Here is a 20,250-nt window from a genome sequence, read left to right as displayed (position 1 = left end):
ACAGTTGTATCCCCAAAAAGCATCATACAATCCAGATGCAAGAGATTCAGTCTTGTTATTTTACTAAGGGCTTGGAAGCCTCTTTTTCATTGTCTTGCCTCCTAATTTCTTTCACAGAGGTAAGCCTCCTTTGCAGTGGACAAACTTTGACCCTTTGGAATTCCTAGAAGAGTTAAAGAAAATAAACTATCAAGTGGACAGCTGGGAGGAAATGCTGAATAAGGCTGAAGTTGGTCATGGTTACATGGACCGGCCCTGCCTCAATCCGGCTGATCCAGACTGCCCTGCCACAGCCCCCAACAAAAATGCAACCAAAGTAAGTACAACCATTGATTGCTCCTCAGGAGGGGAAGGGAGAAAAACTTGATATTTGCCCCCATTTTTAGTTCTATTATTTTTATTTTTTAAGATTTCATCCTCAATGACTTTTTTGGTCTATGGAACTAAGTTTGTTTAAAGAGCTCAATTTTGCTGTAAGATTTGCCATACGCCTCTCATTAGCCTTGTTATTAATGTTCTCACTGAAACAAACAAGCCCTTAATGCACTGGATTTTAACAAGGCATGTGACCTGCCTACTAATTCCTGTAATTATGAGGCTGTCTTTTTATTTTTAGCCTCTTGATATGGCCCTTGTTTTGAATGGTGGGTGTCATGGATTATCCAGAAAGTATATGCACTGGCAGGAGGAACTGATTGTGGGTGGCACAGTCAAGAACAGCACTGGAAAGCTTGTCAGGTAATCCAGCACACGGAGGAAAATCCAAGCCATCTATTTTTTTGTCCTTGCCTCAGAAACCACTTCCCTTCTGACGTCTGCAAGTGTATTTGTATTAATACTTAACTGTTATCCTAGCTAGCTGTCTGGTGTAATAGAATATTAGGAAATATTAGTGGACTAGACCAGCTCAAAAAAAGCACCTTATGGGGAATTTTTCAAGAGCAGATGTATCATTTTCATCGAGACTGTAGTTAGTGATTGTAGGATTTTAGAAGATCTACCCATGATGTAGAAAATCGGGGCAACTGTAAAGTAGGCAAGAGGAATTGGTCATACCATGTGGAGTTATATGATATGAGCTGAACTCCATCACAGACTGTTAAAGGAAAAGACCAACGACTGACGGCTAAATAAGAATTATCCTCTGTGCACTTGTGGACTCCTCTCCGTCAAGTGTCAGGCACTCCGTCTGAGATTTCTCCCTTGGGAGAGCTGTCGTCTGGGATTTCTGCACAAGCAGGCGTGCAGCGCTGAGCCCAGCATATCTGATCAGGCCATCTACTCCACTACCCTTCCTGTTTCGTTGACTAGAAACTGAGAAAGGAAATTGCCTATTAATTTAATTTGGGGGTGTATCTGTAAAAGGTTTGTAAGGTTACACCTTTAATATGGTACATCAATCTATTAAGTAAAATAACCATCCAGGTCCCATTTTAATGGAAACATGTGCTCATGTAGGACAGAATGGCTGCGAGTGAGTCGGGAGTGCTCGGTGGGGATTTTGCACGGTGAGAGCTGCTTCCTGGGGATGCTGATGTTGTGCCTTTTCCACCCCATCACAGTGCCCACGCCTTGCAGACCATGTTTCAGTTAATGACTCCCAAGCAAATGTACGAACACTTCAAGGGTTATGAGTATGTCTCGCACATCAACTGGAATGAGGACAAGGCAGCAGCCATCCTGGAGGCTTGGCAGAGGACGTACGTGGAGGTAAATGGGTGGCGTTCTGACGCCCTTTGAATCTGAGTGCAAACCCCTTAGTTACTAAATACTTCATTTTAACGTTTTAAAGCATTGTTTTCATTAGAATTTATTTTCAAAACTGATTGTAATTGTGGGAACTTGGTGGGATGAAGACTTTTTCCTTTTCTTTATATTGAAAATCTCACTATCTGGGTGATGCTAATTCTAATTGTGATGCCCTGAAACATTTTGAGTAACCAATTGTGAACCCCAGAGCTAAGGCATAACAGTGTTTAAAAAAACACTTGGTTAGCAAGAAAAGGTGTCTGGAAAACATTAGCAAGGCATAGAATCTGTTCACAGCTGCAGTCCCCTTGGTTAGGTCATGTGACAGGAGCTGGCCTTTGTTTCCCAAGCAGTGACCTCTACTGAGCTGCATGTGACCTTTTAAAAGTGGCCAGCAAATGAAGAGGGGGAGGAGTGCCCATAAGAATGAGTTTTTTTGGATTAGGGGGGAACTGATGGCCCCGCAAATCAGTTGTAGAGTTATGGAGAGGAGAATAGTAGTCTTGGACATAGCATAAATAAGGCTGTCGGAGTAAACTTCAATTACACAGGCTGACCGGCTCACCACAGCACCACATTCTCACTTGATTAGCAATAGCCTTCATTGTCCCAGGCTCAGGTCCTTCAACGTTAGTCCAAGTTCAAACCCCAGTCATGTAGAGCTCTTTTTCAAGGCATCAGAAAAAAGTGGGGCTTGGGTTAAGGGGACATGTCACCTGAGGTCTGTGCCCCTGAAGCTCATTGTAGCTTTAATCCCATCTGGGAATTTATCCTTGTGTTGTGACCGCAGGTAGTTCATCAAAGCGTCGCTCAGAACTCCTCTCAGAAGGTGCTTTCCTTTACCACGACGACCCTGGACGACATCCTCAAGTCCTTCTCCGATGTCAGCGTCATCCGAGTGGCCAGTGGCTATTTACTGATGGTAACAATCAATTCAGTTCTCTCAGGGGGCGTCTTTGTTTTGTTTTTTAGTTTTTACCTTTCCATGACTGCCCCTGCTTTTTAACTGCTCTTAACACACACGTGCATCCAAGACAGAGAGAGCTCGGCTTTGTAACGGTTTAAAAAGTGGTCGTGTAAAGCATTTATTACCATTTGCAGTTTGCCCATCTTTGACTCGTATCATTTCGTATGATGTCTGTAATGTAAATTTTTGTCGTTGTTGGATTTAATAAGTTCTACCTTTTGGTTTGGGGTGATGGGTGGGGGAAAACATTAGAATCTTTACACATTCTAATGTTTGGCTTTTGTTTTGTGTCTCCCCCTTCCTCCTCTCCCCCCTCCTCCAATTCCCCTTCATTCCTTCACCTCCCCACCACCCTGCCCAACTGTTCTGCTTGCAGCTTGCCTATGCCTGTTTAACCATGCTGCGCTGGGACTGCTCCAAGTCCCAGGGTGCCGTGGGGCTGGCTGGTGTCCTGTTGGTTGCACTGTCAGTGGCTGCAGGATTGGGCCTGTGCTCATTGATCGGGATTTCCTTTAATGCTGCAACAACTCAGGTACTAAAGGAGCCATCCGTCTGCTGTTCATTGACAAACACCCCTCTCTGGGCTTGCCCAGTTGGCCTCCAGTGTGTCCATGTCACCTAAAGGGTCTTCCAGCCTTTTCCACTAAGATGCCCCATTTCTCAGGGGGGTGCTGTCTCTAAATGGACCACTTGACAGTGAGCAGGTCTGAATGGGCTTGCTGATTAGTTAGAGATGCTTCATTTATCAGTGGAATTTAGATCATTTATTCGAGCAGTGGTTCTTAACCTTGAGTGTGCATTAGCATCACCTGGCGGGCTTGTGAAAACTGATTGCTGGGCCCCATCCCCGGAGTTTCTAATGCAGTCCATCTGGGCTGGGGGTGGAGAATTTGTATTTCTAGCCAGCTCCTAACACTGCTGGTCTAGGCATCACGCTCTGAGAACCACTGCGTTAAATGAGTTAGATTCCTTCTCTTTTTTTTTTTTTTAACATCTTTATTGGAGTATAATTCCTTCTCATTTATTAACTTAAAAAAATTATTGTATGTGGAGCTTAGAAATAGTAATGGACAAGATCTACTGTGAGCTACAACTGCTAGACTTTGGGGTCTAACTATCAGGTAAAACTAAATTCTTCACATGAGTTCATGTAAGCCATCCTTTGGGTAAGCTACTTGGGGTGCTGGTGGCAATGTTTAAAATAGCTTTGTAGAATTCTCAGAATTGGACCTCATGTGTCTAATGTCACTGTGCTGTGTTTTCACTACAGGTTTTGCCATTTCTTGCTCTTGGCGTTGGTGTGGATGATGTTTTCCTTCTGGCGCATGCATTTAGTGAAACAGGACAGAATAAAAGAATCCCTTTTGAGGTAATAGAAAAACGAAAGAAGAAACCTTTGAGGACAGCAGAAGCCCCTCTCTGTTCCTGAGTGTTTGTCCTTTCACTTTTCTCAATCTGGCCCAGTAAATATTTCAGTCCCAAGTCAGATGACACGTTACTGACTCTAAATAAGTAAAGTAAGTTAAAAGCATCTCAGGACACTTGTTCCAAAGTGCACATTTGTTTCTTTGGGTTTTTTGGTTACTTTGTTCTCATTTCTCCTTGCCCCTTTTTAATCATATTAAAAATTGACTTAAATCATTATCTTGCAGCTTTGTGCTTTGGGTAGTAATAACCATGAACAACGCATGACTGTATAGATAGCACTGAAAACTTGAATTTCAGTGTTGGTGTTAGAGGGAAAGGCAGAGATATCGCTTTCTTATCCCCTCACGTCAGCATTGTAAACTACCAGTTGTCTTATTTTGCCACGTATTTGAATTGTTCACACAGTCTGTGGTCTGAGGGGACTCCGCCCTGTGCAGCTCTCAGCACTGTGGTTTCTCATCCTTAGGACAGGACCGGGGAGTGTCTCAAGCGCACGGGAGCCAGCGTGGCCCTCACATCCATCAGCAACGTCACAGCCTTCTTTATGGCTGCGTTGATCCCGATTCCCGCTCTGCGGGCATTCTCCCTGCAGGTGAGTTTCCAGTGACTAGATCTGGGGGGATCTGTGAGCGCTGCACTCAGCAGTGAGCCTTCCAGGTCTGCTTTTCTCCAGTGATGTGCTTGCAGTACTACCACCATGAAGTAAAGCAGCATGCCAGCTTTTGGGACTCTTTCTTCTGGGTGGATGCTTCTTGAAGCAATAACCTTGACACGCCCTCTGAAAGAAAGTTCTAGGGTTCTTTCTTTCCTTTAAAGCCCTATAGCTCAGAAGCCTGAGGCCTGGGTATCCTCATGACCCAGTGCCTTGGGAGTTGCCCTTTCCTTTATAGTTAAACTAAAATGGTACCGGGGCCACTCCATGTTGGACGCCTATAAGCCCGTACTCCAGATAATCAGGAGTCCTTTGGATTGGGGCCTGGTGCAGCCAGCTCTTGTTCGTCCCTGCTTCTAAACTCCACTCTCAGTTTCTGTGCTCACCCCCTTCCCCTTCTGGCTACCACCTCTTGATTTCCCTAAAGCAGCCCCCAGCACAAAGCCGCTGCACAGAGCAGACTTCACTGATATGAGGGTGAGGTTGCAGTGTAGCCCAGGCCATAACTTAAAATTGAGCGTTAGATTCCTCACTGTGTGAGGAGGGATTGGCCAGCCCTTACTTGCCACCTCTCCTTCCTTGTTCTTCCTGGCCCCTCTTCTCTTTCCTTTTGGTTCCCTACCAGACTCTCAAGCTGCCCAAGAAAACACAGAATTCCTCTCCCTTTCTTATATGCAGAGCAATTTGGTCCATCATTGTTCTGTTCTGTCCTTCCAAACCAGGCCCTTTCACATCTAGAGGCCTCTGAGATATTTTTCCAAAGAGCCAGCTAACATGAATTGTAAGAATGGAGAGTTCCCGCGACTGGGGATGTAGCTATGGTCAGTTCTATCCTTGGTGTTAAAGTACTGGCATTGCTCTTCAGCTGCTTGAAACTCGTGGGAAATCCTGAAATTGGTCAACGCAGCAGATAAAGAAGGCTACTTGCCCAGTTTGTGGCGTGGTCTTCCTAAGCCTGAAATGGTTTAGGGTTTTGATTTCTCAAGGATATTATTGAGGTTTTGTGAATTAAATTCAAATTTTAAAGCTCCAACTGTTTTCCAAGGAAGATTAAAGGAGCAGTGGCTTTCCCTTTTCCTTCTCTCTTACAGTGTGATAGTGATTCATGAGATGGCCAGGTTTTTAAAGGAAACTATTTTTGGTGTCACTTTTTAAACTGTTGTTACATCCATCCAGCTTATTCATACTGCTTTACTCCTTTTAATCACCAAAAGGTTCTAAGGATTGTGACCAGGAAGAGAAATTGACACATCATAGATTAGGTTTCTATTTATATTTTTGTCAACACACTTAGCTCTTTTTTTAGCCTTCAGATATGAATCTTATTTCACTAATTACTGATAAAGGCCTAAGCAGCTAGTGATCTTACTGCATTTGGGACACTAGACTTGTGTACTATTTGGTGTAAGATTTTGTACCCATCACTATGACCACCAGGCCCCCCAAAAGAAAAATACTAAAAAAAAGCTTATTTTCATTTTATTATAAACATATAGAAAATAGAAATAGAAGTAGTGAGTGAATAAATGAATAAATTAAATCTGAAAGTGGGACCAAAGTCCAAGGAAAATGAAAATATATCTAACTGCTCAGTAATATGGAAAGTAAATAAAAGATGCCAACTAATTTATTGGTACAACTGAAGTTTTAGGATGCCTTTTGCACAGGCATGCACGTGTGCAGCACCCTTTGATAGCCTGCTCTTGTCTTGTATACAGCAGATTCTGGTACTGAGAAACTGTCCTAGAGTCTTTTAACAGTGGGACCCTCCCTCCTGCCTCTGTCCTTCTCTGCCTGCCTTTTCCCTCGCTGTTCTTTATCTGCTTTACCTCACACTCCTTCTTTTCTTGTCCCTCTCTCTCATTTTCTCCTCTCCTCTCTCAGTACAAACTGATGATTCATCAAGGCATACTCTCCTTTAATGATATCCTATGGTGTGGTGGTCTGAAAAGCTACATGAGTTTTCCTTACGCCTTTTAGAAAATCCAGTACGCTAAGTTCTCCCAAGGTAAGCACCTTACTGAGATGAAATGAATACTGTTGGTTTTGCATTTCTATTCCAAGGCACTGGAGTATCACTTTAGAAATTGCATCTACAGCTTCTAGAAGTTCTCATTTATTAGAGAATGGCTTCCTGTGATACTGGTTCATTCTCTGTCAAAAAACAAACAAAAACAAAAAGTAAAAAAAAAGAATAGAAAATTTAAGAAAAAAGAGCATGCCATGATTTTTGCAGTAGCCATCAGAAATTTTACACTTGGTTCCCTTTAAAAGGTATTGACATTTGAAATTGACCATTATATAGTTTCTTTTTACTTTAGTAACTGTGTCAAGTTGTAACTTTGGGTATTCATTTGTATTTGTATTTTCAGGATACTATAGATTAAGCATCAGAAGGACATATCCAAAATGGTTCTGTCCAGTAATAAACCCACGTTTAGAACTTTTCCCTGTGGAGCCTTTCCAATTTTGTAACCTTGCCAAAATAAATAGGATTTTTTCCCAAAGAAATCTCCTTGTCAATCTTTATCCATCTGTCCAAATGCCACCTCTATACCAGAAAGCAGTGGCACTGTCTATAATTCTTTGAGAACGAATGCCCTACACTGGGGCTTTGCTGGTAACTGAATGGCATTTGTTCTTCAATGAAAAGTCCCAGAACAGAATGCCTTATTGTTCCAAATGGTAAGAGGGTTTAGACGAGGGCCTCTCTAGGCAGGGCCAGTTCCTCTCTGCTCTGCAAGTGTCTCAGTGGGGCCACCCATAGACGCTTTGCAGGGGAATGGGACATTTCCTTTAAGCACAGCAATTAGAATTGATTGACGGTGCAGGATCATCCCTGTCATCTTTTCAGATTTACTTGAAGTTTTTTAAAGTGCTCTTTGCTCTAGCAGCGACACTTCTCCCTAACTGAGAAATCCTTGCTGTTTGTTTTTATTATTTCAGTGCACTTTAGAGGATGTTGAAGTTCTACTACTTTCTCTTCAGTAAATGTCCTACCTATATATGTAATAAGCTGTTGGACAGTAAGTTTAGATGGGAAGCTACCTTGGGTTTCTTCTTTCATTTCTCCATTTCCACCACAAACAGACCAAGCAAGATGCCCATCAGATTTCTCTGATGGATGAGGCTGGTATCGGATACATTCCCCAGCCACGGCAGAAAGCATCAGTGTTGTTTTGGCCACAACATCTGGGCCACCTGTATACACCTGCATGGCTTAGCTTTTCACAGTCTCTATCCTCATCCCCAGAAACTTCTGTTCAAAGTGAGATGCCCAGAGTTTCTTGTCTGCATTACACTCCTGAATTCTAAGCATGACTGTAATAAAAAGAAAAGCTGACAGGATTCCACCCCCCAAGATTAAGTTTTCCTGGAAAACCCTTGAGGATCAGACGCATTCTCCCCTATGTTCTGATTGGTCAGGAATCCTAACGCTGCCCCCGTGTCTGTCCCTTCCAGAGGTGATCAGATCTAACAAGAACTCCCAGGTCCCAGCTGGGCTGGGGGCTTAGGCATCAAGCCTGTGTTTGAATCCGATTTACTGGGAACCTCAGGCAGGTGACCTTCCTCTGCACCACGGGTCTTTATTAGGTAAAGGGTCGACAGCAGGACTAACGTCTGCCTCCTGGTTGCTGTAAGAATCGAACGGATCGTGTGTAACTTAACTACCTGACCTCCCATCACTCCTCCTCCTCCTTTCTCTTCCCTCAACAGAATTTTAAACCCAGCAGTGCTGCATAGCTTTTAAACTCAGACACGGCCTATCAGATTTCCTCCATGCATCCTTCCTCCCTGGTCCTCCCCAAATCCTTTTTTGTCTTCTCCATCTCCCAAGAAACCTTTTCTGACCACTCTCCCCACCCCCATGTGTACCCCCACCTGCATGCTCCCCCTCCTCTGAGCCACTCTGGAACCCTGGCATGCTTTTGTTACTACATTTGTCAGTCTAGATTGTAATTTGTTTATAGTTCTGGCTGTGTCTTTCCTTGAGAGCAGGATTTTGTCTTATTTGTGTCTTCCATACCCAACACGCTGCCCTGACTTTTCTTTTTTCTATTTGCCTCTTAGATAAATCCTCTAGTCAAAATAGTGATTTGCTTATAACATGTTAGGCAGGTCTTTAAAGTACCTTATATACATTAGAGTGGCCAGTTAACATGTTTCATATATTTTGAATTGATGAGGAATTTTCAAGGCAGACTAAGAAGAGAGGGGTTGGGTCATTTTTAGGAGACTCTTGGTTAATTTTTGGTTTTGTAGACTTGACAGGGAATTAATTATCGAAAAAAGCATCTCTCCAGAACTTGGGCTTGCTATTTCACCTCAAGCATGAATTCACAGATTACTATCCAGAGACCTTTGCAAGGTTCTCCTCTGATATTGTTCGGTACCAGTTGTAATCAGGTTTTCTTTTCTCACCCTGAAATGTTTACCCAGTTTGAGAAGGTTTTAGAACTAAGCAGTTCTTTGAAAAACCTTGTAAGAGTTTTTATTTTTCAAAAAAACTTTCTGATGATTTCTTGGTTACTTAGCATTCCAGTTGCATTTTTTATCATGCTGCTTCTTTCCATGCCTTTCTGTACGGGAGAGCCCTTTCAACTGTCCTCTGTTGACTTTCCCCTATTAACAGCCCAATTGTGTAATTTTTACTAGGTCAGCAGGAGATTTGCCAAAGCGCTACAGAATCTAGCCCTGTGTTTATTCTAGGTTATGGAGTGACTTTTGAATCCGTACTTATTTATTCTGCATACTAGAATCACACACAGGAATTTCTGCTTAACTCTCCTTGACCTTTTATGTTACTGCGCTCGCACACCCCACAGGCTACTCCAGAGGCTATTTGGAATGTGCCTATTAAAAACCTCAGGGGACGTGTTTGAATTTTTATTTTGTGTTTTAAAGGTGACATTTGGATATACTCGATCCACTTTATATATAAATTTTCTAAGTGTAAAATCAGGGCTACGTGAACTCTTTGAAATGTTCTAAGAGGGAAATGTTTCTTTTTATCTTAAAGTAAAACATCTCAAGCATGTTCTCTGTTCTGCTTTTGTCAGTTTGGTTTAGTTTAGTTCCTGTGTTTGTACCCTGTGGGCTCATGGAATTATTAGAGATGGAAAGGAATGATGGGAGCCTCTATTCTAGTCAAATGGTCTCTTAATGAAGGACGAGAAACAAAGTGATGAGAAACTCCAGCATCTATTTCAGGCTTAAACACCTCAGTTAGGAAAGTGAAAGAAAGATTTTGTTTAAAGCATCTTTATTTTCAAAGCAGTCCTCTGACTGGGAGGAAGTGTATTAGTGACCTCTACATTTTTTTTTCTCCCAGGCGGCTGTAGTAGTGGTATTCAATTTTGCTATGGTTCTGCTGATTTTTCCTGCAATTCTCAGCATGGATTTGTATCGACGTGAGGACAGGAGATTGGATATTTTCTGCTGTTTTACAAGGTACATTTTCTGTCCCCTGTGGCCTTTATTTGTTGGGAACAGAGTGGTAATGTTTAGAGAAATTTTCAGTCTGTGAACTCAGAAGGAAGCGTAGTTAACAGTGTGATGAACGCAGGGGAGATAATGGACAGAGGATGCTTCCTCTGGGGGACATCGGAGTCACTGGGGTTCTCCCCTCCCTCGACTGAACATTCTTACAGCCCCGAGGTTGTGATACACATGATCATAGTTTACCACACACCAATATTGCTGATTGTTGGGAATGTGTTGTATCTCTATGGATTAGGGCAGAACAAAGGTTGAAAACCACCATCTGGAAAACATATCACCCTTTGGGTGGTTTGGTTTTGGGTTTTTTTAAAGGAATTATGCATTAAGAGGTTCATCAGCATGTAATTTGATTTTTGTCAGCCAAATTCAGGATCAACCATCCATTTGGCCTCCTTTGATTGACTCATGTCTGCGTCCAGATAGATAAACCGGATGGTGTTTGTGGAGTTACAGTGCTATGTTTTGCTCCTAAATCAGAGCTGTGTAAAGTGGATAATATCAGTCATTGGCAAAAATGAAAGCGCCTTTTCCCTGTTTCGGTATACCATTCCAACATATTTCCCCCTCTTTCAGCCCCTGTGTCAGCAGAGTGATTCAGGTTGAACCCCAGGCCTACACGGAGACTCACAATAACACCCGCTACAGCCCCCCACCCCCCTACAGCAGCCACAGCTTCGCCCACGAAACCCAGATCACCATGCAATCCACGGTGCAGCTTCGCACGGAGTACGACCCACACACGCACGTGTACTACACCACTGCCGAGCCGCGCTCCGAGATCTCCGTGCAGCCCGTCACCGTGGCCCAGGACACGCTCAGCTGCCAGAGCCCCGAGAGCACCAGCTCCACGAGGGACCTGCTCTCCCAGTTCTCTGACTCTAGCCTCCACTGCCTTGAGCCCCCCTGCAGCAAGTGGACTCTCTCATCTTTTGCCGAGAAGCACTATGCCCCTTTCCTCTTGAAACCAAAAGCCAAGGTAATTACCAAAACAGAAGACTCGTACTGTCTGCAAAAAATAACAGAGCAGGCACCTTTGGAATTCATCAGATTGCTTCCTCAGATGTGATGTATTTTAGGCCTCCTAACGAGTCAGTCCATTTAGAGCTTGAGGCCATTGTAATGAGCTCATCTTCTACAGGAGTGCATCTCTATGTGGCAAATGTTTCTTTCAGTTTACGTCAACTCCTTGCATTTAAAAGATTTTATTCTAAATGAGCTTGTTTAAAAAATGCGATTACCATGATTTTATGTTTTTTCCTCTGGGAAAACGACCCCTACACTGTACATCTGGACAGTGTGATGGTAAGAGTGAGGTATAAACCAAACTGCCCATCTTTGTCAAGGGAGAGTCGGTTATGTTCCTCCGGGTCTGACCTCGGGCCCCTTATTCTGTTGCAGGTCGTGGTGATCTTCCTTTTCCTGGGCCTGCTGGGGGTCAGCCTTTATGGGACCACCCGAGTGCGTGATGGTCTGGACCTTACAGACATTGTGCCTCGGGAAACTAGAGAATATGACTTTATTGCTGCACAGTTCAAATACTTCTCTTTCTACAACATGTATATAGTCACTCAGAAAGCAGACTACCCGAATATCCAGCACTTACTTTACGACCTTCATAAGAGTTTCAGTAATGTGAAGTATGTCATGTTGGAAGAAAATAAACAGCTTCCCAAAATGTGGCTGCACTACTTCAGAGACTGGCTCCAAGGTAAGATGCTGCCGGAGGGCCCTTGTCCTTTGTAAACATTCACCATTTGGTCTTTGGTGTGTTCAGCTTCTACAAGTTCCCTTTGTTCACTTTATTAAAGTGTTAGATTATAATGTAACACTGACATGTTTCATTGACTTCTAAGTGTTGCTTAAAATTCTTATATAGACTCTTTCTGGGGCAGCTCCCAAATCTGGTTTTTACCTATAAAACGATGCAAACAGTTCAAATGGCTGATTCAGGAACTTCTGTAAGAATTTATGAGTACACAGAATAAATGAACAGATGTTCTTAGAATCACTGAATACATCCATATTCAGTCAGGAGTTAGGAGCAAGTTTAGGCCCTCTTTCTCTCCAGTTGACTACTATTTCCTAGAAATGTTTCTAAGAGCAAGGTAAGAAGCTGAGAAAGGCATTTTAAAGCAGGAAATGGGAAAGTAGGTTATAAAATGTGGAGCTGGATGCTTCTAGTACTCTTTTTTTTTTTTAATGGTGGCTAGTTTGGTGACCAAGTGAAATCCAAGTGTTAATGGAATTTCTAGGCAGACTCACTGCCAAATTGTAACTTACTACATCAGTAGTTTTGCATCATTGGTGAATATAATTTAAAATTCCATATTTTGACCATCTTTTGACTTAACATGGAGTAAGCTTAATTGCTTGATCACATCACATAGTATATCATAAATAATCAATTTCTGCTTTAAAATGCCTTTCTTAGCTTCTTACCTTGCTCTTAGAAACATTTCTAGGAAATAGTAGTCAACTGGAGAGAAAGAGGGCCTAAACTTGCTCCTAACTGCTGACTGAATATGAATGTATTCAGTGATTCTAAGAACATCTGTTCATTTATTCTGTGTTGACACATGCAAAGTAAAGTGGAGAATCAAGATAATTATCCACACAATTCAAACAAAAATACTCTTACTGAAATACCCAAATAATTATGGCCCCAACATTTTTTGGCTTAAGTTATCCAAATGATTGTCTTAATTTCCCACTTAATTAGGCTTGTTTAAACACAGATTTAAGTGCCTTTTTTGGTCTTAAGTCAATACACTTGTATGTAAAGATTAAGCAGCCAATTTCCCTGTGAGTTTGCATGAAATGGTAAACAACTTGAATTTGATTGAAAATTCTTCAGTACAGTTTCTGTCTTTGACTCGTGTTCCTAGAATTTTGTTCGTGCATGTATACCAGATTTGACCTCTTTTTCTGAGGAAGGCAAAGAGAACTACATGACATTAACATTATTTTTTAACATGCTCGTGAGAGTAACTTGAATTTGTTCCCAGTCTTATTTTTTACAGTAGTTTGGGAAGCAGTGGGGTTTTTTTTTTCAGATAATGAATCAAAAGAGGAAGAGAAAGTTGAGAGATTTCCCTGCTTTTCATTTTTCCCCCTTTGGCCAAAGACATGCAAATAACTTGCCACAAATAACAAAGAGATCTGCAGAGCACTGCCAGTATCTGAGCAAAGGAGGGTTATCCTGGAATTGATTTCAGTGTCTTCGGCCATTCCTTTGGATGTTCAATATGGCATGTTAGGCGGAGCTTCGGAAGAGGGTAGAGGGGCATTGTCTCCAGGCAGTGCAGAGGGCTAGCCTTTTTATAGCCTATTGTAAATTATCCCCATGCTTTCATCCCTTTAAAGACCTAAAGCAGTTGGACTTGGGAATCTTTTTAAAAGGTGCGTTTGAATCATGTTTTGATTGCTAAGTGAACAGCACCCACCTAGACCAAGTAAGATCCATTCATGCCCACTGGTCGGCGTCCCAGCCAGCCCTAGACCTCTGCATCTGACTCTGCCAAGGTCCAGCAGAGCAGTGTACACGGAATGGCCAGATCCTGGGACCACCGGCTGCCTAGACATTTTTCAGGCCTATTGAGTGGTTGATTTGGTCTTTGAACATTTCCTCTTAGGAAGTAGTTATCCTTGAGTCAGCTTTCCTTCAAAGCACTTTGTGTGGTTGCTAAGTGATGGGACCCTCATTAGTTTTTAATGGAATGACCATTACAAACCATGTCATCCCATTGGTCTTTAGCAACATTCCAGTAGTTTTGGGGGAAGGAGGGATTTACTCATAAAAATGTATATTGGTAATACAGAAATTACCTCAAATGTCACCTTTAAACATACATGCAAATAAGGTGACCTTGGAGATAAAAACCACACTGTACAAATGGTATTTGTTTATATTTCACACTGAAATATGCAAATAAAATTTAGATTAGCATTTTCTTTTTAGTGTCCTGTATCAAAGAAAAATTGGCAATTGAGATAATTAACTCAGAACTTCACACTAGAAAATCATTTCTAGTATAAAATATTTTAAATGAAAAATGTCTAGCTAAAACTTTCATGTTTTGCCATAAAATAAGTGAAACATCACAGTTCTTTCCTACAGTATGCATGTGTTGGAATGTGAAATATTTGGCCAAGGGAAGAAGCAAATCCTTGTTCCTTGTTTTGTGTCAAGACTGTATAGTGTGCGTGCACTTAGGCCAAACCATTGTTACTTGAGCCTTTTGATAATTAATCAGAAAATAATACACTAATTATGAAAGAACTTAACTTTTCTGTGAAGTCAGTGATTATTTCCCATTCATCGTGAAGCCCCAGCAGAGTGAATGGCAAGTAGGGGGCCAGCAGTGTAGGTGATGAGTTGAGTGGAATTGCCAACAGGGTTGACCTCCCCAAATCAGATCTTTCTTTCCTTGTTTCAGTCTAGGGTGTCCCCAGAGTCTTAGAGTATAAATATCTTAAAACCGCACTCAGATTTTTGGGGCCCCCTATTTGCCACCAGATGTCATTGGTGCCCACGTTAACCCTGCTATCTTATTCTCGTGCCTTCAACAGATGTTTGTTTCCTGGGCACCATAGTGCATTCAGGGCAATTTAGAGCATCCGTGGTTCCAGCTGACTCTGGAAGAGGCTGCCTGGGTTCAAAGCTTAGCTCCAGCACTTACCTGCTGGGTGGCTTTCCTCAAGTTACTTCACGTTCCCAAGCCTCATCTGTAAAGTGGGAACCATAATACTAGTAGGCTATCTCCTGAGGTCGTTTTAAGAATTCAACGAGGGGTAATCAATGTAAAATGCTTAGACAGCCCCACACTCACAACAAGCATGAGCTGCCCCTCAGGATTAGCAGGTCAAGAGGAAAGGGTTAAAGTGCCATACAAGCCACAAAGTGATGGAAATTCTATTATGGTGAGGGAAACAAAACAGGCCTCTTTTCTGGTAGGGGTTGTTTTTTTCTCTCCTGTTTATTTTTTTCAAAAACAGAAAAAAAAGGCTTTAGGTAATAAAATAACATCTGTTCAATACTGATGGTTGTATGCATGCCTCGCTATGAAAAACCGTCTGTGTGAGAGGGGAGCGCAGCCATCCCGGTGGTCTCCCCGCCCGGCCCTGCGGCCACTCCACGTTCCCCAAACAGGGCCTTCTTTCACCACCGAGCCCAAGGCCCTCATCCCCAAATTGTTCCTGTGAAAACAACGCCCACAGCAATGTCGGAAGGAAGGCTTAGTTGGGACAGAGAGAGAGAACGAGAGAGAGAGTCCTGTGTTCCCTTCTCCCCCCAACTCCAAACCCCAAGAGTTTAACCATTTTGAGCACGAACGGAACCAGTTCTGTGTGTTGCGGGGAGCGGGGGCGTGTCGTGAAATGAAACAAACCCTTCTCCCTCCTTACTGGCCACGTCTAACCCATGCACGTGCAGCTGGTTCAGAAGATGTGGCTTCCTGGGCTGCTGGGGCTTGGGAGCTCAACGTGGGAGGTGGTTTGGGGGAACAGGGCTACGGAAGAGGGGGGGGGGTGTCAGAGGAGAGTGTGTGTGAGCCAGCAATTGCTCAGACCCGAGGGCCGGGTCACCAGGGCCCTGTTTTCTCTTCCAACACGCTTATCTCTTTACAGCTGTAGCCAAACCGTCAGGTCTGTAATGATGGTTTTGATTACAGAGGCCAAGCGCAGCTGTGTGTGGTGGGCTGGTGGGCGCCCATCCCCCAAGCCCAGAAAGCTCTTTCCTTCCCCTCCTTGGCCTTGCGGTTTGTCATCTGTTCTCACAGAGCCCCCTTCTATTGGCCTGTGGCTTCCTGTTCTCAATCTGATCCAAATTTACCCTGTGAGGTATTTCCCTGCGCACACATGCACACAAGATCCCTACTCCTCTCTCCTCCACACCCCCTCTTGGAGGAAGGGTGGCAGAGAGGAAGAGAACAGTCCAGAGTGAATAGGTGTCGGCTGTGATCTTTACACAACCTGGCAGCCGATCCCACAGCTTGTATTAGCTCCACAAGTCGAACAGATGGAACAAATTGACAGAATCATGTTCACTCACCCTGGGCTGGAGAAGCAACTGAGTTGCCGTTTGAAGTTGGGAGTTTGAATGTGTTTTTCCTGCTCTGAGTGGAATTTCTGGTTGTATCAGAGAACCCATGGCTTAGCACCTGATGAGGCACTAAACGGTGAATGGGCCTGGCGTGTCTTTCTCACCCAGCCCTCTTGCTTTCTTTTGTCATGGGGGAGAAGAAGGGGAGTTTGGGGGGCTTTTTGAGGTAAAACGTGTGTATTTGTTTCCTAGAAATGAATATTCTCCCCTTCTGCCTTTGAGACAGTGATTATCAGCAACCTGAAGTTCATTCACGAAAAATCTAATAGTGTCACATGAAGTCAAATACAAGTAGAATATAGAGTGTTTGGGATTGATGGCAAACACTCCACTGTCCTCAGCGCACCCTGTTAGGACCAGGATCATTCTGGTTAAGAGTTATAATGTATTACACACATTTCCCTTTTCTAGGACTTCAGGATGCATTTGACAGTGACTGGGAAACTGGGAAAATCATGCCAAACAATTACAAAAATGGATCAGATGATGGGGTCCTTGCCTACAAACTCCTGGTGCAAACCGGCAGCCGTGATAAGCCCATCGACATCAGCCAGGTACACTCACTGCCTTACACCATGGGAACTTCGGAGGGCGTCGTGGAGCAGGGCTTTGGGGCAGCTGCCACTGAAGACTGCTTGACAGCATGCAATCCCAGCCTGTGCTCTCTGCAGATCTGAGGCATCGGGGGCTGGAAGAATGAATATTGAGTTGGCTCTAATTCTCTTCATTCCACCAGCAAATGGTGTGACTGCGGGCAACCCAGAGAGCCTCACCTTGCTCATCTGTCAAGTGGGGACAAGTGTGTTACTTACCTTCAGAGCAATTGTCAGAAGAAAGTATAGTTGAGGCAATGCAGACTCTTTCAGATGTTAGACATACTGTGTTGCATTGTTCTCTTTCGAATTCTAGTGCTTGTTACCATGTCAGTCTTGGTTTTATTCAAACTTGGAAAGGTGAATCCATTGGGGAGCAGAATTTGAAAGAATAGAATTTGGGGTGGACGGATGGGTTAGGAGAGGTTACTAGAAGGATAGGAAGATTTGTTATGTTTGATTCCTTTGCATCACTGTGGCCTAAGGGGTAGAGGAGGACAGACAGACTGCTCTCTCATGAGCGAGGCAGATGGAAATGCAGATGCTTGGAATCTGAGTGGACTCACTGTTGTGCTTACCCCCTAAGTAAGAAGAACTGTTTCTATTTGGTAATCATATTCTCCAACTGCATTTGCCTCTTCGCTGTGACACTTGGATTCCAGCATATCCCTTTTGATTCCTTGGGCATGCTGGGGAGGGCGTTTGGACCCTTCAGATTTCAGATGAGTCCAGCCCCACTACTGGCTTCCCCAGGTCCTATTCCCTCTGGTCTTTGTAGCTTACTTGCTTACTTACTTACTTACTTCAGGCAGAAAACCGTCATGCTAATGATCTTCCTAGCAGCTCTGTTTATTGTCTCCCCTTTTTTGCTGGCATTAAAGGTGACAGATTTACAAAGTACATTGTTCAGAGTTATTATGGAGTGTGAACTTGGTGCTTTATGGCCACATGGGGCATGCTGTCTGGTTTGACAAGGATGCGGGCAGAGGCGTCTGAGAGATAGCGGGGATGCCCAGGGGCTGGGTTGGGTTTTAGGGACCAGGGACACTGTGGAACAAATGTGATTGGGCCAGGCCCCCGGACATCATTTCCTCTGCCTGGGAGGGATAAGAGCGTGCTTTGTGCGCGGAGGCCGTGAGCTGTACTATGTAATTCCAGAGACGGCTTGAAGACGTACAGTTGTTACATATCCTGTGGATTAATTGAATCCAGATTCCTAAAATTTAGTTCTCTCACTCTCCTCCACTTTCTTCCTTCACTCTTTCTCTATTAACTTCTGTCACTGGTGTTTTCATTTTGTTAAAAAAGACCGAAAGCATTGGAACCAGTTCTCAATCTAAAGTAAACAGGAAAAAGTATATGCATACATACGTGTGTGTCTATGTATATCTGTCTCCTGATGTTTTTCACCTATGCAAGGCCCACAGACCCACTTTAGAGGGAGCATAGTATTTGGCTTCCTCACAGGATGTGGCGTACTATGTGTGACCACCTCTCAGAATAAGATTCCCAGAAAGACCAAGGTTGTGCACCCGTCCCTTCCACTTTCTGGCGATGGGCATTTTTTGAATACACAGGTCATAGGAGGCTAGTGTTAGCAAAATTTATACAGATGTTGTTTTATTTTTATAGCTCTCCTCCATTTACTGGGTGGCATTTCCTTTAGTGTTAACAGCAGAGGTTAACTGCACACAGACGTGTATGGGGATTCTTGCCAGGTTTTTTTCCCCCTTCCTCTCCTATAAATATGTTTCTTCAGATTGTTCATTCTCCGCCTTGGCTGCAGACAGCCTTTTAGCATTCAGATTTAATTGGTTCAGTCCATTCCTGGGCCTTTTGCAGAACTGTGTGTGTGTGTTATAAACGTGCCGATTATTGCATCCTCTGATAAGTGCATTTTGAAAGAAACCAAAGGTGTTCTGATGGGATTTTCTGTACTTGCAAACAGTGGGCATTCTCTCCTCTGCTGCAAATGCTGGTGCAGAGCTCCACTCCTATTCTCTCTAGGCAGGAGTGTGTTTACCCCAAGCACCCCTCTGAAAGGCTTCTGTTCTGCCCATTTTGCAGCTGACTAAATGGCGCCTGGTGGATGCAGACGGCATCATTAATCCCAACGCTTTCTACATCTACCTGACCGCTTGGGTCAGCAATGACCCCGTGGCTTACGCCGCCTCCCAAGCCAACATCCGGCCTCACCGTCCTGAGTGGGTCCACGACAAAGCCGACTACATGCCAGAAACCAGGCTGAGAAGTAAGTAGCCTTCCACTGGGCCTGCAAGCTTATGGGGCTCCTTACACCCCATACCTCCAGGCTCAGTCACAGCCCTCATCCGTTGACACTACCCAGGGTTCAACAGTGTAAACAGAACAATATATTTCTTTTAGTTTAAAACTCTGGGAGACAGATGAGGATGTGTAATCGAGTGCAACTCATGCTCTATCACATTGAGAAATAAGAGTCTCTAATCTCCCTTCGTGCCTTTGACTCTAATACGTCCACCAGGCCTCTCTCTTTAATGCCAGCTGTTCCATGTGAAAGTTGGGGACGCCTCCAGGTTGAGTGTTGTTTTACTGTTGCAGAGTTTTATCGCTAGGGATTATATGTTTATCTTAACTTTGTCAACTCTGGTGTTGAAGGGATTTTTGGCAAGTTGGGTCATTCCTATAAGCCACCAAGCACCTGTACTCTGTCAAAGCTGTTTAAACCGGAGCAGAAAAGTCTGTATACATCAGCGTCCTCTTCCTTTCACCTCTCAGCCCCGACTTTGAAAGGTGGTTCTGGATGGATTTAATTTGCATTTGTGTTAGAGATATTAGTAGCGTATACCTTGGGTACGAGGCCAAGGGAGGACGTGAGAAAGAAGACAGGTCCCTTTGCGAACATGGCTGGAGAGCAGGCGGGTTGTGCTTCCCTGTATCTAAACCTCAGAGCCTTGTGGCAAGCAGCCAAGGCTTGTCTTAATGAAAATTTATAGTTGAGATTATAATAGGGCAAATCATGTTTAGCAAGTCAACTGAATGACCCCAGAGGGTCTGGAACACACAACGGCAGCAACTAAATGCTTGTTGTATAAGGATTTCTTCCCCTGCTGCTGAAGACTTAGCATTGCATTAAAAAAAGAAGCATGGAAGGTTTAAGTGTGTTAGATCACTAAAAGGATAAGAAAGTCAAGCATTTTTCTCAGTAAAGCATGGCTTTTGAGTTATTTTGTTCTCATAAGTGATTGAGTAAAACAGCTTGAACTTAGTATTTTCACTT

The 20,250-nt window shown here is 43.5% G+C and overlaps 1 protein-coding gene across 6 annotated transcripts in view; it reads left to right on the top strand.

Moving 5' to 3' along the window:
• PTCH1 (patched 1) overlaps positions 1–20,250 on the top strand; it is a 67,123-nt gene that overhangs the window by 31,386 nt on the left and 15,487 nt on the right. For 5 of the 6 annotated variants that reach the window (XR_014265723.1, XM_082469572.1, XM_082469574.1 and 2 more), the window contains exons 6-17: positions 118–316; positions 617–738; positions 1,563–1,710; positions 2,540–2,671; positions 3,093–3,248; positions 3,987–4,085; positions 4,611–4,736; positions 10,129–10,247; positions 10,872–11,274; positions 11,697–12,006; positions 16,810–16,952; positions 19,059–19,242. Coding sequence is in view for 5 of the 6 variants with exons in the window: in XM_082469572.1 (XP_082325698.1) it covers positions 118–316; positions 617–738; positions 1,563–1,710; positions 2,540–2,671; positions 3,093–3,248; positions 3,987–4,085; positions 4,611–4,736; positions 10,129–10,247; positions 10,872–11,274; positions 11,697–12,006; positions 16,810–16,952; positions 19,059–19,242 (2,141 nt within the window). In the remaining variant the exon portion in view is untranslated. The remainder of the gene's footprint in view (positions 1–117; positions 317–616; positions 739–1,562; positions 1,711–2,539; positions 2,672–3,092; positions 3,249–3,986; positions 4,086–4,610; positions 4,737–10,128; positions 10,248–10,871; positions 11,275–11,696; positions 12,007–16,809; positions 16,953–19,058; positions 19,243–20,250) is intronic. The other variant, XM_082469571.1, reaches the window with a different exon arrangement.

Source organism: Balaenoptera physalus, assembly GCF_965194825.1.
Source record: "Balaenoptera physalus genome assembly, chromosome: 7".
Lineage (NCBI taxonomy): Eukaryota > Metazoa > Chordata > Mammalia > Artiodactyla > Balaenopteridae > Balaenoptera > Balaenoptera physalus.
The sequence above is the reverse complement of the archived record's forward strand: the minus strand, read 5'-3'. Positions and strand labels throughout refer to the sequence as shown.